Source organism: Clinocottus analis, unplaced genomic scaffold (assembly GCF_023055335.1).
Source record: "Clinocottus analis isolate CAN_PGR_092001 unplaced genomic scaffold, fCliAna1.0.p SCAF_11, whole genome shotgun sequence".
NCBI lineage: Eukaryota > Metazoa > Chordata > Actinopteri > Perciformes > Cottidae > Clinocottus > Clinocottus analis.
The window spans coordinates 8,398,588-8,419,496 of record NW_027175832.1 but is presented as its reverse complement, the minus strand read 5'-3'; the positions used below and the strand labels follow the sequence as shown (position 1 = coordinate 8,419,496).

The following is a 20,909-nucleotide window of genomic DNA, read 5'->3' as shown; positions in this document are numbered from 1 at the left end:
AATCATTTAACTGCTGAACAGCCAGGTATGTCTTTTTGGAGTTGGAGGAGACCAAAATAGATTTAAAAAAATACATTCTTATTGAATATTGAACCAACATCTGCCAGGTTGCAAGAACCATGACCCCAAATGAATGCTCGATGTATAAAAAAACAAATACAGGCTACATATTGTGATTACAGCATATTCCAGACACCCAAAATCTATTACTTCTGCTTTACAATTTCCTTAAAGTCACTCTAAAGTTAGATCCATAACAATTTCTATCCGCTTGATCCAAAGTCTCTGTGATTCTAATGGAAAACATTACATGTCTTGCACCAACGTTATTTTGTTCTCAATCATGACAGTTATGACTTTTTTTGACTCCTTGGCATTCTCACTATATTGTACGTTTACGGTAGTAGTGCTACTCCAGGTCTGTGGGGTTGAAACGCATCTTAAGTTTGACACGCACAATCAATACAAACAATTTTTCTGTCAAAGACAGAAACCTGAGATCAGACTGCACAGTGCCATGCCAGTCAAAATCCTGTTCCCTGTTGATGAAATAGAGACCATTTATACAATTAGAAGACATACAGGAACCATTAGTTTCTATATAGGGTTATTGTAGTGAAGCCAGGTCAAGCAACGATTTCAGCAAAGTATTTCTGTTCACTGTTTACAGGGAAATACCAGGAAATAAAGTTCATATTACAGTCTTGAGCTCAGAAGTGTTTTTTTTTCCTAACTCAACTCTAAACATAGCCTGAGGGTTTGTAGAATTCTATTTGAGGTTTTAATCCATTACTTTCCAATTGTGTTATTTCTGAACACTGCAAATCTCTGACCTATAGAACTGCAAACACAATCAAGTTGTATTTCAACTGGAAATAGGCCTCTGAAGCTGGTGACTAAATCAATATGAAAACATGTTATTCCCTCTAGATAACCCAATCTGCCCGCTAGCTTTGTTGCCTGTGTGTGTATGTGTGTGTGTGTGTGTGTGTGTGTGTGTGTGTCTGTGTGTGTGTGTGTGATTGCTCCGATGCCCTTGCCCTACATCCACAGCCCCGAAGGAAAATCCCTGCCCTCCAGAGAGATTCAGACGCCTGAAAAATTCACATGGTCTCAAGCGGCCAAGTAGTATCGGATCAGACCCCGGAGCAGGAAACTCATGGGGAGCGCCTTGGCACTCTGTCTGTTTGACGTAGCCCAGGAAAAGACAGGGAGCAGAGAAACGGGGAGGGCACGGAGCCATTGGCGTGGAAGGCGGCTCCGCCACCTGTCACTGTCTGATTTAGGATTGAGGATGAAGAATGGAAACAACAACAGAGAGAGGGAAAGGGAGCGAGAGAAGCAGAGAGAGACGGTAATCTTAGAGAAAATAGGAGTACGAACAGAGAGTGGACATCGACTAAGAGTGTGATGGAGCACTTCAGGGGCGAAAAACTGTGACCAAGTAAATACACGTCACTATCAAACGGAGGCAGAGCAACTCAGGACAGCGCCAACTCTCCCCTCCAGCTCCCTCTTTTTCTTTCTCTGGTTTAAGCAGCTCTTCACAGAGAGCAGGCCATCTGTCAATACCTACTCCCCCTACACATACACACGCACACACGCACACACGCACACACACACACACACACACACACACACACACACACACACACACACACACACACACACACACACACACACACATATTTGCATGGACTACTACATAAAAACAAAAGCCAAGCCCACAGAATAATATTCAAATCATATGCAAATACAAAGACATCAGTGAGCATTCAGACAAATAACATTTAAATCAACTTTCATAACAAAGAACTAATCAGGCTGACGAAGCTATTTCCCCTGAAGTGCATCTGTGCTTTGTGAGGTTTCACTTGATTGGCATCGTCTTTTACGCTCACCGCCATGCCACAGTGCCATGGCCAAAAGTATGTGGACACATATTTGGTGTACTTTCAGCGTGTGTCTGTTTTTCATGGTTTTGTTCAGGCCCCTATGGTTATAATTCAGGGAACTTAATCTTAAAGGCCCTTGGGACTTATATTCTCCAGCCTCTTCTCACTATGAGCAACGGGATCGTACATAAACACAAGATCTCCAGCCTAAGTTTAAACAGCTTTTGGTTGTTTACGCGAGAGTTTTCGGTCTGTGATGCTTCACCTTGTGCTCTTATCACTAGTCTATAGTGGGCAGGACCCGATTGATAAAAGGTGATGTCACATACTTCCAAAAAAATTAGGATTTCACAATATCTGATTCAAAGTGTGATGACAGTTGAAGCCTGGTTTGCTGTTTCACCAGCCATGTCAGTCCAATCTAATCAAACCACACACACACACACATGAAGCAGACTGTTTTGCGTGTCAAACAATTGAATAATGATACTTTATGTTTTGTCTTTTTTGGGACCAAACTTTGAATTTGATTGGTACCCAATTGGCCGTGGATTTCTGATGTCATGAAAAATACTAATTTAAAACCAAGAGCATATGATGATATTTCTAAACAACAGATTGCTTCCAGATGGAGGTTTTCCAAATGTTGAGGCTGAGCTCCTCATGCTTAGATAACGACACTGCTGAAAGTTCACAACATTTATATTCAACGCTACAACGCTATATTGAAATTATGAATAAATAATGGTGGGTGATTGTTGCTTTGGGCTACATGCTGGAGTGTCTCTGCCAAATGCCTCTCGCCGTTTCACATAATTTATGACTGCATATTAACATCGATCTTACTGATAGCTTTATTTCCATGAAACTTACCACTAGCGCTGAATTGTTCAGCCCATAAACACATAACAGAAACGACAATTTTTAATAAGGACCCCTTGATTTTGGTCAATTAAGAAGTGCAACAATACTGAGCAGGATAATGACATGAGTCTCACACACTTCATATATATACTGTGCTTTTATCGGCGGATTATACACCCTGCAGACACATTGGTGGAGCTCTTCCTTCCTCTCTGCTGTCGCTCCCCATTCTGTTGAACACAGCCCACCAGGGCAATCATTCAGGCCTTTAAACACCACGATGAACAGACAAACAGGCCTATCCCTGCCACTACTAAAAAAAAAGGCTCACAAACCAAGCTTTCTAAGAAGTCATTTTTCCACAACTTCCTGTTTTCTGGCACAGATGTCGATAAGAACAGCACATCTAATAAAAGCGAAAGCATGGTCTCCAACCTCGTTCTTATCAGTGCAACATACAGACATATTTTTCTTTTTAAAAAGGAGATTCATCACGGTTTGTGTGCTTCTTAAAGCTATCAGCGGAGTTGTGGGTGAAAAGAACAGCCTTTTTCGGAACACTAAACTGGGATTTTCAAATGTTTTGCAAGCATTTCACAGAGACAATACACATGATACACACATACATTAACATGCACTCAAAAACACACTCGCACCACCGTGCTCCAGCCAGACACTACATCAGTAACCATTATCAGTGAGAAAAATGAATCACTTATCAGGCATCATTTGCATAACACGCTGTGGCTCTGCAAGCACTCTAACTATTATTTCTCTCAGTTGTGAAACAAGACGGAAAACACGGCCCCAGTTTGGCCACATTTGGAGAGCGAGTGAGTGAGCACATGGGTGTGTTCATCCCTCATTATACGCCATGCTGCCGGCAACGGAGAACCCAAACCTTTGCAGTCTATTGGCTCCCAATAAATTTGCTTTGCAGAAGTAAGATACATGAGCAAAGCCGCTTAAGTTGCTTAATGTGCAAACAAAAATGTCAAACATATCCCCATATTGCTTGCACAAACAGCCAAAAAGTGTGTGCACATGCACAGACAAATACAAAGACGCTAATGCGACTATTTTGCGTTATCAAATGCAAACGCCTGCTTTGTGCACATCTGCTTCTTTGGCTTGTGTTTCATTTGTCTGACTTGCCTGTAAGGGCACAATGAAAAATCAATAACGATGCAGTGGTGATGAATAAAGGAAGATGTGGCAGTAGCCAAAAGAGGAGATGGAAGAGCACCTTATCTCAGATCGCTAAGTCAAAATCTGATAATAGGATGATGACGCTTACTGCAGATGGAATGCTGAGTTAGTGGGTTTGTTATTCTTTCTCTTACTTACTTTCTTCTGCATAGAAACAACGCTTCCCTAAGGGAATTTATTACAGAGGCCATCTGGCCTGCACTGACGAGGCCACACACACACACACACACACACACACACACACACACACACACACACACACACACACACACACACACATACACACACTCAGACACACACACACACACAAATACACACATGCACATGCATAAGCACCGCGTAAGCCGAGCACCAATGACCAGAAATGACCACATCACCAAATGCAGCTTACATCACAGCACAGACATGGGTAAACATGTGAAGACTGTTGCATGCCATGACCCACCCCTACCCCCCCGCCCCCTACACACACACACACACACACACACACAGATACACAGGAGGATGGTGTAGGGAGTGTCCGTGCATGACCCAGATTCAGACTTTAATATGAGCACGTGGAGCCTGCAGCCTGCTAAAGTGGTCATTAGCAAATCCCAGAATCCCTGTTCTGTAGTTGACCTCTGCTCCTACCCCTCTGAAGATTTCCTTCCAGGACACAAGTATTACATTATGCTGTTTACGTTTTGCGCATGTTTACTACTATTATTTTTTAAAGTATTTATTTTCTGTAATTTTCTTTCTACCAATCAATGCTTTGAAATGTACACAAGAGGGCTGTGGCTCTTTACCTGTTGGCTCTCTGCTCTTTGTCTGAGGTATAGATCTTTTGAGTGACACTATCGCAGATGAGAATTAAGTTGCAAGATGTTAATCTAGCCAAACTTGTAACTGAGATAGGGCCCCGGCAGTTTGAATTCAGTGATTTGTTAATGGAAAAAGCTTCCAGGCAGGCAGGGGAGCCTGGTACACTGGTCCAGGTAAATGTTACGATAACAGACAGACGAACGCAAAACCACGAAACAAGAAACAGCAACTGTAGGAAGAGCTGACGAGGGGTGAAAGAAAATGGCCTGGTGAAATTTGTGGAAGACTGATGAGGGGAGGAGAACAGGTGGATCAGGTGGGCTGGGGGAACTGCAGGGCTGATGAGAGCCACGTGGGAACAGCTGAGCAGACGGGTGGGGCAGTCATGCAATGACGGGAAAGAGAGGGCACCTGGTGGATGGATGGAAAAGGACAGTGAAGGGTCCTGGGGAGGAGGAGGTGTGGAAGAGGGACAGAAAGACAAGACTGTGACAGAAAGGCTTTAGCGTTAGCTACTATGTTAGACAGCTAGCTTACTGATGTCAATTTCATCTCATGCTAACGTTTGTTAGCAAGAACCCATGTCAATGTTAGTATATTCAAAGTTAAAGTGGCTACTTCAGAAATACCGTCAGGATCATTGACATAAAAAATGAAGCATGTGTAGAAAGCTTTCTAGCCAAGAAACTAGCGATAGCTAGCTGACGGGGTCACTGTAGCATCACATCATGTTTCAGTAACGGGATGATTATGACTACTGTAGAGATACAGTGATGCATTCAGAGCTCAGGCCCTTCTTGAGATTTTTTTATTGGATTATTGACAAAATGATGAATGAGCTGAATTGTCAGTTATCATGTCTCTCTCGATCCTGTCTTTTCTGTCAAGACAACCTTTCCATGAGTTTCTCTGCTTATGCCGTCCATCATTTGATATTCATCCCCTTAAATGCAATGCAGCCTGAAGCTTTTTCCATTTGTGTGTTTTGGTTCACAGTAGTCCACACAAACAAATTGAGCAGTGACTCCCAACGGAGGTTAAAACAAACAAGACTAGTGACGTATAGTAGTTTATGTGGATTAGAGCAAGAAAGGAGAAACTGGAAATGGTCCAGAACGACTCTCATAAGGCTACAGAACAGCAAAACAGGAAACTGTCCTGGGAAGGACTTCCCCACTGGGGACAGGGCCAAAATCTGTATTTGTTCCAAGAACTGGATGGTGGAACCATGTTTTTCTTCCCCTCCTAATTGAGAAAAAGAATGTGGTCAAGCAGCAATTATCTTCTTCCAAATTACATCCTGTTTTGCCATAATAAACAATTCTGTCCTCAGTGGGCAGCAGCAAAATCTCCTCACGACACGCTGATTGATATACATGTACATATACAACGCTGGCGTACATCTTTTACAGGCCTCAGGCTGCACTTTTCAGTTGCCTTTAATAAATGTTGATATTTCAAGTTATCAAATAATAATAGGAATTCCTGGACTGGCTCAAGCTTAGAATAACTGCTGACACACGCTCAGGCGGCGGAAAAAAAGAGGATCTGGACCTCAGTGACCTCAATATCCCACTTGGTTCCCCGACATACAAGAGTCGGCTGTTTAAGAGATACATTACACAACCAACGTCAGTCTAAAGGCAAACGGCAGCCTGGGCCGGGTAGGTCAAGGCCAAGTGTGCCAGTGTTTCTATTTTGGGCCAACGGATGACTTATTTAAACCATCCAACCCCACGTGATGCCGACAACACTCACAACATCCCAGCGTCTGGCTGAGCAGACTCTCAGCCTTCTGTGCACGTGTATGCTGGTATGTTTCGCACACTTGACGATGCCGATGCGGCCAGTGCACACACACATACTCATGTCTGTCAGCAGAGTCCATGTGTCCATGCAGTGTATGTTTCTGCATTCGTGTTAAGCTCTACCAGCGGTTTGTTGTGCGCCGCTCTCGTTGGGCAGATTACAGCACCAGCTAGACCTTCATGTGTCAATCAGCTGGGAGTCAAGCCAAGAGAGCACTTGAAGGAACAATCACAGAGTGTGAATGTATTGGTTTTTTTCTATTTTCTTTTCTTTTTTTTTATGCAGTTTTTATTGCAAGGCAAACAATGAGGCGCTGTGCGCCGGGCTGGCCAGTGAACATAAGAAGCTCCACAGCCAACAGCAATGGATGCTGACTGTTCTAGCATGGTCTTATGCGTGAGTGAGTGATTGAGTCAGTCCTCTATGTGTGTGTGTGTGTGTGTGTGTGTGTGTGTGTGTGTGTGTGTGTGTCTGCATGTTGCTATGGTAACTTGGGTGTAGGTTGTGGTGCCCCATGGAGAACACTTGCAGCCCAGCATCATGAGGCTGGCAGTTAATGCTGTACCAGTTTGAGGCCACGACGCTTGAGAGGCAGCTGAACGGCACCTGTCTGCTTATCTCACTCTTTGTGTGCTAGTCTCTCCGTCCTTACGTGTATATATGTGACTTTCATCAATGAGCATCACCCCAAAAAGATGAAAAGCCCAGAAGCATGAGCATGGATTGGCAGATGATTTGGGAGGCAGTCCAGTCCTCTCTGCCTCCTCCCTCACTGCTGACGGCCTTGGAGTTATTCCAAGCTTCCCGCTGGCCTGGGTCTGTTGCTTCAGCCTTAATGCTTTGCCTCGTATTAACACGCACAGAATAACACATGTAATTAACTCGAGAGTCATCCACGACAGAAAAAAGCCAGTGGATAGAGGCGAGCAAGCACCAGATAAAAAAACAACAACAACAAAGAGAGTGCATGGGAAGTGAGATTTGGAGATGGTGACAGCCACAGGAAGGGATGGTAACACAATTGGGGGTGGGAAAAAGGGGGAGAGGAGTTACAGAAAAAAGTGAGGAAGCAAAGAAATTATCTAGCTTTCAGGCAGAGTTCCCCAGAGATTGATTCAACCGTGTGTGAATAATGTAACCTTACGGGGAAAGCCCCTAAAGGCCGTGTGGATATCTGGAAAAAGATGCATGAGACCACCGTAGACTCTAATTAGATGGCCCAATGGTACCATCCCATTATTAATATGATTAATTATTAGGTATTAATGGCCGCATGCACAATGTCATCAGAGGGATAAGGAGCGGTTTGACAAGATGCTGTTGTTATCTGCCTGTACACAGTTCAAGTTTTTCCAGCTCAGAAGCCATGGCCACAGGGTCGTATTAACTCACTCGCACTGTTCCGCTCAGTGGATGGAGCAATGTAATCGCCCAAAATGTTCTCGTTAAGTGAAGATTTCCAATTGAAACAGGCAAGGTTAATGTGAGAGCGATTTCCACTTTTCTTTGCGAACAAGAGAACTTAAAAAAAAGAAAAGAAGCTGGAGTGCAGTGGCCACAGCTGCTCATACAGGATTCCCCGCTAAGTGTAACACACACCCACACACATAAAAGCCACAGTCGGCAACACACTCTCTTTACACACAAATAATTTGCACATCACAGAAATCTAACAAATGCCCTTCTTTTTTCTCTTCTTCCATTTCTTATGAACAAGCAACGAATGTCAAACCAGGAGAAGTGAAATGGTGACTTTGAGAAAAGGAATGCCGGGCGCAAGAGGAAAAAGACAAAAGTGGCCAAATTTAAGAAGACAGAGTGACTCAATGTGAAGCTGACAGTCAGTAGCTCACCTGTTTCCAGTTGTCAAAAATGATGAGTTTGCTGTCTTCATCGTCGACTGTCACTGAGCACTCGTAGCCCTCACCTGCAAGCAAATAGCCATGTTACACACATGAGTACACAGTGCAATGACAAAGATATATATATATATATATATATATATATATATATATATATATATATATATATATATATATATATATATATGTATTTCATCCATCTATTTTTTAACCCCGCAGACCGATCCAGACTTGCTATCCGAGAGATACAATCCCTCCAGCGTGTTCTGGGTCTTCTCCGGGATCTCTTCTTATTTATATATGTATTGACATTCTAAAATATTACATCGACGCAGATGCATTGTGGAGTCTAAATTAATTGCAATATTAATTGAAGAGAAATGGCTCAACCTGAAAATGTCAGGTCTTGAAAAATGTCCTTGACCTACTCGAGACACTTTGAAGCAGTTTAAAGATGTTTAAATTGGGTTATGGGGCCATGTTTGGAAAGTGTTACTGCAAAACTCTGCTGCTTTTCTTTATGAGGACATTCATTTCTATAAAGTTTTGTACTAAACCAACAACATTGTAGGCTATTTTTCAACCCTTTCAGATGTCCCTAACCTTTAATGGTTAGGGACACTAAGTTCTGAACATGTAATAGTTTAAAAGGGGGAGCGCTGCTAAAAATACTTTTATGGGTGTATTTGTTTAGGACTATTTTAGTTATTCAACTATTTTAACATTTAGTGCAATATCAAGTTTTTAGTGGTCAGTATGTGGGATTTACTTTAAAATCATCTACAGTATCCGCGCTCGTCTTAAAGAACATCTGACAGTGGTGTGGCTCGGTGATATGTTATTTACAATACATCAGGCTTTGACTACACAAACAATGCTTGGATTCATTTGTCGCTGGTTGTGGCTTTTCATGGGATTTGTTGACAATAATAGCAACAATATAGACATAGAAAATGCTTCTGTTTGCTGCATTCTACTGGTAAATTACAAAGGAAATCTCTTGTTACAAAGAAGAAAAAAGGTAACACAGCAACTTTTAACATACGAGCAAACCCAAAATAGCTGGAAATTTAGACAGCATAGCAAATCCTCTGGTTTTAATAAGGTCTTGCTGTAATTTACTGCTAATTACTTTATGATGACACGTATTGATTGGTGAAGTGTTAACCAACTCACAGGGCTGCTAGAGCATCTGGTCAAAACTAGCGAAAAAGTGTTAATTAAATAGGTGTCGATTAGTTTATTTTTAATTGGTTATTTTTTTTTTTTTTACACCTCACACGTGTAACTCATAGAATGATTTAGCGCTCGGTTAATATTTTTAAATGAGGAAGGGAGTGCCGTCGTAAAAACATAGTGTACAAGCTTCTTGGATGGAAGTGCTTTTCTATCAATTTATGATGCATGACTCTGAGTGTACAACATGGGCCGTAATGAATACTGTATGGCGTGAGTCAGGGGCAAGGGAGCTTCATGCATGAGGGCGAGCAGTCGTCTCTGTGACACTGACTCGTCGACTGGGCTGGTTCAGGACCAGGGCTGATTATCCTCTGTGTGGCAGTGAGCTGTGTAACAGACAGACCTGGCGACCAACTGAGGCCAAAGACCGAGGCCAAAGCCTCGAAGGGAAACATACCAAGAGGGGAAATACGTCATTCAAGTTCTCTTTAATTTCTTTATATTAATATGAAAATAGTGAACAGCTGGTTAGCTTAGCTTTCCATGAAGATTGGGGGAAAAAGGGGGGAAATCCTCTGGGCCCGGCTCTGTGGCCAGTTTCCAGCACACAACCCCCATAGCATCTGTTTCCTGTTCAATTAGCTGTATATTGTTAATTAGTCCCAAGTTTAGAGGTGTTATGTAGGTTGTATTATCTTTGGACAGAGCCATTCTCGCTGCTTCCCCCTGTTTACGATCTTTATGCTAAGCTAAGCTAACCAATTGCTACCTCCAAGTTCATACTTAGCCTCCAGACATAGAGAGTGGTATCAAACTTTTGGCAACGGAATTGCACCAGTTTCCTGTTATATTTAGTGTCTGAATGAAGCGTTTCTAAAGTCAACCGGTAAGATGGATTTTAAAATGTTTAGCAGGTGCACACACAAAAACACACTCCACCAATCCCTATCCAAGTCTTTACCACAAGCTTGTGTCTCAGAGTCTATAGAGAGGGATCTGTCCGACTGCCCAGCCAGAGATAAGGCTAGCGACGACTTTCCCACGCCAGTCTGACCCAGTAGCACTATCTTCAATGCTCCGCCATGGCTGTGGTAAGCCAACTGGGCAACTGCTGATTGGCTACCGGACTCATCCCGAGTCACCCCTGTGTCACTGATAGGCAACATGGCCGGCTCCGCGATGCCCGGGATCCAATCGCAGTCCTCGGATACGGCCTCTTCCCTCCGCAGCTGGTGTTTGAGAGGCAGGGGTGTGCTCCCACGCCGGAGGGGGGGCGCCGTGGTGAGAAACATACTGTACTAGAATTACATTGAGACGGAAAATACAAAAGACAGACACGTGAGTCTCAGACAGTTCGGACAAATAGTCCAAGAGGTGCACATAGGCTGCAGATTTACATGTGCAGTAGGGCCGTCTATTCTGGTAAATGCTATCACTGAAGAATGGGGGAAGGGTGTTTCCACTGCCTGTGTATGTAAAGAGGAGGGAGGTGATAACAGTGGAGGTGAGTCAGATAAGTGGCAGTGTGAGAGGAAGATGCAGATGAAGATGCAGAGCATGTCAAAGGGAACCTACGAGAGGAAGAGGAGGAGGAGGAGGAGGAGGAGGGTAACAAAGGGTGGGAGGCAGGACGAGCTGCTGAAAGACTGACAGAAGATAAGAAGATGCTAAAAGACAGCAGGTTGAAAAAGACACACACACACAGATAGAGGGGAAAGGGAAGAGGTTGTAGCTGTGTGTAATGTGTAAGTGCTGCCAGGTGACTACTGTACTATGTGCAAATACATATAAAGACCACCGCATTAATGCACACATTAATGGTTCAGAAACTAAAAGTCTTGATCTCCATCCACAGTCATTTCAATTTAAATGTTTGATTAAAAAAGGGAAAGCTGTCGGTGCTTTTCTCTGGAACAATAGTTTGCCAGAGAAAAAGTGTGCGCGTGCATGTGAATAATAGTGTGTTTGCAGCCACAGCAGGTCAACCATGGACAACCCTCATCAATATTAATACAGCAATTAATCTAGCTCCAGCGCCCCTGGGCTTCCACGGCCCAGCATCTGCTTGTGGCAAAGCTAAGTACAGTATTGGCGCTTAATTATAGGGTATTGACACAATAACAGGAGCGCATTAGAGGATAATGCAAACCAATTCAGCATGAACACAGAGGAAAGTCTCGCAAATAACAATGACCTGAATGAACACGTCTCTCTGACACGATGTCAACATTGACTACACATTATAAACATCACAAAGTTAGGATTTATCTCAGGGCTGTTGACCGTATTGTGTTAGATTTGTTTTTTTAGAGGGGAGCTCCAGTTGTACTTAATAAACTGGTGACTTTGTACTCTAGTATTAGATAATATAGTCTACTCTAGTCTAGTCTAATATAGTATAGTATACTATAATATAGTCAAGTCTAGTATTGTCTAGTCGTGTCTAGTATAATATAGTAGTACAGTCTAGTGTAATCTAGTCTAGTCTATATAGTCTAGTCTAGTATGGCATAGTATAGTATAGTATAGTCTAGTATAGTATAATATATTATAGTATAGTATTATATAGTCTAGTCTAGAAAAGTATAATATAGTAGTATAGTATAGTCGAGTATAATATAGTCTAGTAGTATAATATAATCTAGTCTAATATAATATAGTCTAGTAAAGTATAATGGTCTATTATAGTATGTACTAGTCTCGTTTAGTATAATATAGTATAGTATAATAAATGATAGTTTAGTATAGTTTAATATAGTATAATATGGCATAATATATTATCCTATACTATACTAGACTATATTATACTATATTATAGTATAATATAGTCTAGTATAATACAGTATAGTCTAAAATACTACTGATCAGTATAATAATGCATGTGTCGCTCATGCAGCTGAGGTGTGCTACCTGTGACGTAACGTAATACGCCCATGCATCATTCATGCGGCATCACTCGGGTTAATTGGACGAGCTAATCAATTAAGTACGTGGGAGGAGGGGGGACTCTGACCGCGGACTGAGCCAGCGTGTCAAGGGTTAATCTTCTCTTCCCTCGCCAAGCTGTCGAGCAGAACTGGGGCAAACAATAGTGCACGATACAAAATTAATACTACAGGCAATGTTTTTATCCCTCCGTCGCTACAGCCCAATTATGCTGTCTGCTGCTGCTGCTTGTGCTCCAGCTGAAGCCTATAGTTATGTCTGCTGGAGTCTCAGTCCTCCCAACCACGTTCAGTGTGTAGCTCAGTGCAATTCACTCTGTGGTCAAATGGTACAGACAGACGCATACAGATGGAGAGCATGCAGAGCGGAACACTACTACGAAGGTTACTATGAAGTCCCCATTGAGACACACACACACACACACACACACACACACACACACACACACACACACACACACACACACACACACACACACACACACACGCTGGAAGTCAAAATTATGTCCATAACATTTTAGGAGTAAAGATGAACAACAACAAAAATGACAGATACAGAGTTAGTGTGTGACGGGGAGAAAGTGTCCTGGATAAAAAAAATAATAATGAGATCTCGTGCGATTCTCTCAGATACACATTAGAGAGAGAGAGAGAGAGAGAGAGAGAGAGAGAGAGAGAGAGAGAGAGAGAGAGAGAGAGAGAGAGAGAGAGAGATTTTTGTGTTGCCTACCTGGTGTGTGTGTGCGCGTGCAGCCTAGACTATTGTGCAGAGCGCACGAGGTGTGGAAGCAGGTTTCGCCTTACCTGGTCCGCCATGGTTATCAATAAGTCTTCTCTTTATGGAACAAGTCAGCTGCAACCCCTTCGGCCGCTCGGTTCAGGTCATCTGCGCTGGGTGCAGGGTGCAGGGTGCTCGGTGCAGGGTGCTGGGTGCTGGGTGCTGGGTGCTGGGTGCAGGGTGCTGGGTGCGGACCGGCACCGCGTTCACAGTAACGGGCGGCGCGCACAGGAGACGCGCCACGTCTGGTTTGACATTATGTTATTCTTCCCACTTCGCGTTAAAAAATTAAAAAAAAAAAAACGCTCCTCTGGTGACTTGAAGGCAGGGTGTGTGTGTGTGTGTGTGTGTGTGTGTGTGTGTGTGTGTGTGTGTGTGTGTGTGTGTGTGTGTGTGTGTGTGAGAGAGAGAGAGAGAGTGTGTGGTGTGTACCCCGGCGCATGGAAACCTGGGGCTGAAGGAGCGACAGGAGAGGCTACTACACCTGCGAGAGGCGAGTTCTTGTGGAGAGAAGAATTAAAGCCATCACACCATCAGACCATCCCCTCTTGTCCCCTCGGTGTCCCAACGGCCAGCAGCGACTGCGCCCACCTCCACACCTCCATCAGTACCTGCATCTCTCTCTCTCTCTCTCTCTCTCTCTCTCTCTCTCTCTCTCTCTCTCTCTCTCTCTCTCTCTCTCTCTCTCTCTCTCTCTCTGGAGGGAGGGAGGGAGCAAGGAAGGGAGGGAGAGGGTGGGGGGGTCGTCCTTCGGTGAGTGATCTCCCTTCTCCCTGTGGGTTGGGTGGAGGGATGGCGAGGGGAGACCAGTGGTCCTGGTTTCAGTTCACCCCGCTCCTTCACAATAAAAGCACCGGTCAGGGCTTTTCCCGGTGTGTTTCTTTCAGCTTGAGACTGTAGGGGATCAGTTTTTCTTCTTCTTCTTTTGTCACGGTGGGGTGACGCGGCCACCAGAGGGAAGCAGAGTTAAGTTTGTTTTTAGAGAGTTTTAAAATATTTTTGTTGTTCGACGTCAAATGAGAGAGAATAAGATTTCATTAAAAATTAAAATGAAAAATGTACTCGAGGGGAGAAGTTTCTTGTCACGATGTCAAATAATTCATTTGTTCAAAACAGTTGAGTAATGTATGTGTGGGAGCTGGGAGGAATCTGGGAAGATAACAAGGACAAACCTGATGATGTCATCAGTTCAGTTTAGCTTTAAGTGAACAGAAACATGTGTTACAAAACTATCAATTGCACTATTGGGGGTATCCTGATAATATACTATTCTCGGTATACTCTGCCCATTTTGTCTTTTTTTTCAAAGGAGATCATGGTCGTAGACTACTACAGTGCTTTAGGTTTGTATTTAAATATGTAAATGATCATCTGTCAGAAGACAAATATTTGTTTAATGAACTGGGACGTCCTGACAGCAGAACGGTTGAAGCACAAAAGCTCCACAACATCCTGATTCCATTCTAGTAGGTCAATCTCTCTCTCTCTCTCTCTCTCTCTCTCTCTCTCTCTCTCTCTCTCTCTCTCTCTCTCTCTCTCTCTCTCTCTCTCTCTCTCTCTCTCTCTCTCTCCGGACATTTGCCTGTCAGAGATGAATATCACAAGGAAAATCAATGTTCTGGAAACTGACATCACATTTATGCATATCATTTAAATCTTCATAGATTGTTCCGTATTGGTGACAGAGGTGTCTGTCCGTCGGCGTACACGCTTAGTTTTATGACCACAGTGCCCCCATTGATTCAGTCTTCCATCTATCGCTTCCCATTTCTTCAAAATGGCCTGTTTGCAGGGAAGTATATGTTTCTGTGTGAACTGATGTTGTGTATCCATTAGCCATAAAGTCCATCACCTGCTAAAATGACACTGACTGTGTGTGTGTGTGTGTGTGTGTGTGTGTGTGTGTGTGTGTGTGTGTGTGTGTGTGTGTGTGTGTGTGTGTGTGTGTGTGTGTGTGTGACACTCAGTGGAAAATCCATTGGTTCGATGTATTCACGAAACCCCTTGGAAACTGACAAAACCGCAGCAAATATGTGAGAAATAAAAATCTGCTTCCATAAAGCATCGAGTCACATTTTGTCCCAGAGTTGGAACCTTCTCTGATCCAATCGCCCATCAATTTACTCCTCTGTCCCTCTATGTTTTTAAGAGTTATGGCCCACTTTACTGTAAGCTGATTTGCACATGAAACAAAAGACTCAAAAGCCCAGAAGCACAAAACCAACCGCTTCCTGATCAGCAGTGACGCAAGTTGCTTTTAGTAATGTCCTTGTTGCCGATGCTGGAGCGTTTCTAATGTTTTTAGTCTCTAAGCCAAGGCTTTGCCTGCAAAACCCTTAAACATCACAGTGTGTGATGCTTTCTGTTGCCTTCTGCCAACTCTTATCATCTTGTCTTCTTCCTTACGGTACGCCATTCCTTCAAACAAACATTCCTTCATGAAGAGGGCTTTTGCCCTTCATATGCTGAACCCATAAATCACAGAATGAACTTATTCAGACCTAACTTTGGTGATAAGTGATGCTGAATGTCTTCTTTCATAGTTTCATTTAGGAACGCATTTTCCTGAGACAAAAAGCGCCATTTATGGTCACGTTATGTGAAGAACAAGGACTTTGAAGAAAACCGTCAGGATGAGCTTCTTTAAGATGACATGCAAATTAAAGTTAAAAAAAATCACAACTTAGAAGTTCAATGGTGTATTTAGTCTCAAAGACGGAAACATTTAACACATTTGAACCAAAGCTACGTGCAAAATATTATAAAAAACTACAAAATGAAAAAAGTATCTTAAATATCTTCTTCTTAAACAAAACTAACATTGGAGGCAGATGAAAGAAGCATTCACAATGATTTGTAAACATGCATTCTGGAAATGTCGGAAATAGGCATATGAAAAAGCATAATGTGTTATGTGGTATATTACTGAGAGGAACAGAGAGTCCATCCTGCTTTGTAAACATGCTGGATAGCCAAAGGCCCATTTGTGAATCACTACTATCACTATAGCTCTTTGTATTAAACAGATCCTCCCTGTGGGATTTAAACAGTGTTCAATGGCAGTGAATGAGCAGATGTCCTCTTAAGGCAATTATGGGGTGAGGTGATACTTGATGTCACACTCAAATAATCAATACCTCTCCAAAATGCCCCATCTAAACGCCTTGCATATTAGTTTCCTCTCTCACTTTGCAGCCGGCTGATCTCACTGTGCTTTTTTTCCTTCTTCTTCTTCTAAAACTACAACAGGCCCGCAGACACGCGAGAGGACTCTGAGAATGGAAATGGAACGGATCCTCTCTACGGGGCTGCTGAGCGTGACTTATATTTTAAGCTTTCACTAATCTGCAGACTTAATTGAGTCTCATCAGGACATCAGAGCGCGCCGGTGCCTTGCACTGAGCGAGAGGATCACAGCGGCAGACAGATGACGTGGATAAGTGCTCTCATTAGCCGCCAAGACGGTATCGACGCAGGAGCCTCCCCAAAGGAAACACTGCGGTCTGTCATTGGGCTGCGTCAGGATGTCAGGAGGTCAAGAGGCAACAGAGGTGCAATTTAGGGAAGTCAATAAGATGGCCAACGCAAGGTCAGAGATTGCGTCAGGTGTTTATCACATTCACATGCCGGCGACTGCTTTTTGCTCTTCAAGGAAATGAAATAATAAACGATGACTTTATGGTGGAGCCGTCTTCCTGTTACTTACACAGGTGTTCGGCTCTAGTGAGACATTTAACAATGGAGACTCAGAAAGAGGGTCTGTGGTTCGGATCCCGTGCGGATACTGGTCCTTCTGTGTGGAGTTTGCATGTTCTCCCAGTGGCAGCGTGGGTTCTCTCCGGGTTCTCCGGCTTCCTCCCACAGTCCAAAGACATGCTGCATAGGTTAATTGGACTCTAAATTGCCCGTAGGAGTGAATGTGAGCGTAAATGGTTGTCTGTCTCTATGTCCGCCCTGTGATGGACTGGCGACTTGTCCAGGGTGTACCCTGCCTTCGCCCCTTGACGGCTGGGATCGGCTCCAGCGCCCCGCGACCCTAATGAGGATAAGCGGTTCAGATAATGGATGGATGGATGGGACTCAGAAAGGGCCGGCCCACAACCTACCTGTGAAACTTCACTGTTAAGAATTTAACATTTTTCCTTCTTATCTTTCAAGGATTATACAAACACGTTACAACAACGATATAACATTTTATAGTGATGTACTCCCTGTTAAATAGCACTAGGCTAAGCAGTGAAAAATATTTTTGGGTTGAAAATAAGATGTAATACACAGAGCCGAGCCATCAGCATCTGATTAAATATAGAATTTATGCAATTGTCTTCATGAACTTACACTTGTATATTGTAATGCCTATTTATAAAAAAAATATTTTTAAAGGATTTTTGAATGGATGCTAACTTTGATTTGTGAACCAGATTTGTTTTGCTTTTGAAATCAACCAATTTCCATCTGGGTTCTTCAGCTCAAGCGAGTCCAACTTGACAATTAATTAAAATCACTGCTTCACATCTCTCAATATGAATAGCCTGCGAACAAAACAATCCAATTACTTGTCCTCATGCGATTTGTCGAACAAAGCATGCCGTGTCCTTTACATGGCGATATTAAACCAAGCAGATGGACTCTACTTGGTAAGAAGTCATTTTCCCGTGCTGATGTTCTGATGTGATCCTTTGTGTCAAATCCAAGTTTAATAAGCACTTCCCCGCATTCAAGCTCAGGGCGAAACAAGAGCACTTCTATCCGTGCTTCCAACGAGTCAAAGAGGGCCCTTTTCACGAGGTTGTTCAGATTAGATTGAATATAGATGGTTCGGCCACCGAGAGCTTTACAGGGGGACGGCCACGGCCCTCTTCATGTCCCCAGTGTTTTGTTCAGCCAGACGGCTTAGAAATAGGTTTATGAGGTTACATCGCTTGTCACCATCTCCGAGATGCTCTTTTCATATTGTGCCCATGATATATGTCACATTTATCAGATGGTTGTTTAAAAGCTCCGTGGGGAATTTGATTTGTGTTTGCTTGGATGGCCAGTGTGGGCTCAGCAGACGTCATTAAGTCCCCGAAAGGGCTGTTACGATGGTAGGTTCAGATCCCACGTCGGGGCTTGTCTTTAAGTTCAGTGGACCTGGATTTTTAAATGGTGACCAATGCTTTGATATTACCAGGAACTCGTTTGTGAATTCCTTTAAAAATTCTCTCTTCACTTGATTTTGGATCGGAGGCTCTCGTCTGCTGCGAGCGTCGTACTGCTCGGACTGCAAGTTGCTGAGTGACACTGGCATTGCGATGGCGAATATAAGCCCTGTGGTTTTATGGCACATAATGCATTTTGTTTATGATACTCTGTCGTCTATCAGAGAGACTCATACGCTGTTGCGTGGAGCCTTTTTCACATTTACTGTAATCTTGAGGTTGTGGCTGTGGCTGCACACGCTCCCAAACAAACATAATAGCATCTGTATGCAAAGCATAGTGCGACTCATTTGTGTTTTTCTTGCAGGTGGCAACCTCCGCTTCTGACAAGTTGAAGCCAGTCAAGTCAGTCAAGACTCCTCTGGTTGCAAAAAAGAAATATATAAGATAGTATAAAAGTTAATGAGACAATGACTCTACTTCTCTGTTGATTTATTCCCTCAGTAATCATTGTAAACATGAGTGTATGGTATTAATCTCTCGTGTCAAGTCTTCTTCAATGCAGCATTATGTTAATTTAGTAAGTTTTGGTCCATTTAGAATCAAATAGAGCAGAAGTTAGTAGCGGCTTATAACCTGACTTACGGTGCAGTTTTTTGTTTTTTCCATGATGGGAAATATAAATAGTACGTCACAGGAATATGAGTGAGCGCAGCCGTGTGTACTAACTTTACTGAGTTAGCCAGAGTGTTGGAGTTTGCTGAGTAAGTGAGTGTGCAGGAGGCCGAGGGTGTGACAGGCCTGTGCGAGGAGCAGGAGCAATACGCCAGCGCTGCACAGGGGTTTTCCCCAAGTGCTTCTGAAAGAAGGACGGCAGCAGAGCCCGCAGCTGACGCACGGCCGGACGCGACAAGAGGAAGTAGAGCGGCGGGTTCCAGCACGGAGCCAGGCACACCAGCAAAATGGCCACCAGGGACGCCACCTCCCACAGCAGGGACACCCTGGTCGCGGTTGCCTCGCTCGGCGCGAGAGAGGTGGGCGGGACATGTGGCGTGCTGACAGGGGAAGCTGCCGAACTGACATAAGGGGACATGACATTGACGAACTCAAGTGCATAATACGGCAGCCAGCTGATCGCGAACACCAGCGTTGAAGCGATGAGCAGGGCGGTGGCCTTCTTGTTGCGCCGGTGGGCAACCAGAGTGTTCCTGCAGCCGTGGAGGTGGGAGATGATGAGGCCACAGTTAACGGCGATACAGAGGAGAGGGGCCACGTAATAAACCAGAAAAGCGGGAACCAGGAAGTACAGCCACTCGTCGCGGCTCACCGCCCACGTGCAGGCCCCGTCAAAGTCGATGTAGGTGACCTTGGGCAGCGCCATGGTTACTGAGACCAGCCAAATGGCCACGACGGTGCACGACCTGCGGAGGAGAGCAGAGCACGGGCGTATTTGGTTGTGCAGGAGGATCGCGTCTGGGCTCGCAATAGGTCGGCTCCGAAAGAAAACGTAGACTCGGGTCTGATAGGAAGGATAGCGACGTTATGATTTAATGGCAGCCAACCATTTGTTATAGCATTGACCTTCAATGTCGACCCTGACCTGTGATATATGCTCATGGTTCGGCTCCGCGTTGGCACATTTGATTTATGCCTCTTCTTTACTGCCTCTAGGTTGGAGTAAAGAAATTGACTCTGGCATTATTCTCAAGCGTGCTGACAAGAGGAGAGGATCACCGAAGTGACTGTTTGAGGGAGTCGTCTTGTGCATTGGGTAACAATCCCATTTCTACCTGTAGAAGCCATTATGTGTTGAGTTTGAAAAGCTCAAATGATTTCCTAAAACAAGAACAATTTCCTGTTACTTTAACTCCAGTGATGGCAACATTGTTGCAGACTATTTTCAACAGTGGATTAATGTGCAAACCTCGAGGATAAATTGTTGCTTTTATGGAACGTGTTAACAATAAGTAAAAGGAATGATATGTTTTAAGAAACACACACACACATACTCACACTTGTGTCAGGCTGGCAGGCCGTCTCGTCTGCGGCGCAACGATACGATACCTCAGCACCGCCAGCGCCGCCAGGCTGAAGATTTCCCCCCCCACCGTCACAGAGGTCATGAACCCCAGGAGGACGCAGGTCCCGCCCCCTAGCTGCCAGTCCCGGAAGCTGGCACTCAGGAGGACGCACGGCAGGGTGAGCAGGGCGCCCAGGTCCGCCAGGCTGAGGTTGAGGAGCAGCACGGAGCCCGGCCTGGAGCGACTGCGAGGGTTCCTCACCAGCACCAGCCACAGCAGGAGGTGACCTCCGACCCCCACCAGCAGAGAGACCAGGCTGAACAGGGGCAGCACCACGGTGAAGGAGATGGTGGTGTTGGTGGAGACCACGTTGAAAAGGAGATTGACTATGGCAGGCAT

At 44.1% G+C, this 20,909-nt stretch overlaps 2 protein-coding genes across 2 annotated transcripts in view; both read right to left on the bottom strand.

The window, feature by feature from the left end:
* rem2 (RAS (RAD and GEM)-like GTP binding 2) overlaps positions 1-13,505 on the bottom strand; it is a 24,701-nt gene extending 11,196 nt beyond the window's left edge. The window contains exons 1-3 of the mRNA XM_068601142.1: positions 13,375-13,505; positions 10,587-10,923; positions 8,438-8,511 (exon numbers count right to left, since the gene is read on the bottom strand). Coding sequence (XP_068457243.1) covers positions 8,438-8,511; positions 10,587-10,923; positions 13,375-13,386 — 423 coding nt within the window. The 5' untranslated portion in view covers positions 13,387-13,505. The remainder of the gene's footprint in view (positions 1-8,437; positions 8,512-10,586; positions 10,924-13,374) is intronic.
* si:ch211-119o8.4 (somatostatin receptor type 5) lies at positions 13,448-20,909 on the bottom strand. The gene is made up of 3 exons (XM_068600437.1): positions 20,503-20,909; positions 19,315-19,910; positions 13,448-13,593 (listed from the first exon to the last, which is right to left on the bottom strand). Exons 1-3 carry the CDS (start codon positions 20,907-20,909, stop codon positions 13,448-13,450), a joined length of 1,149 nt encoding a protein of 382 aa, XP_068456538.1.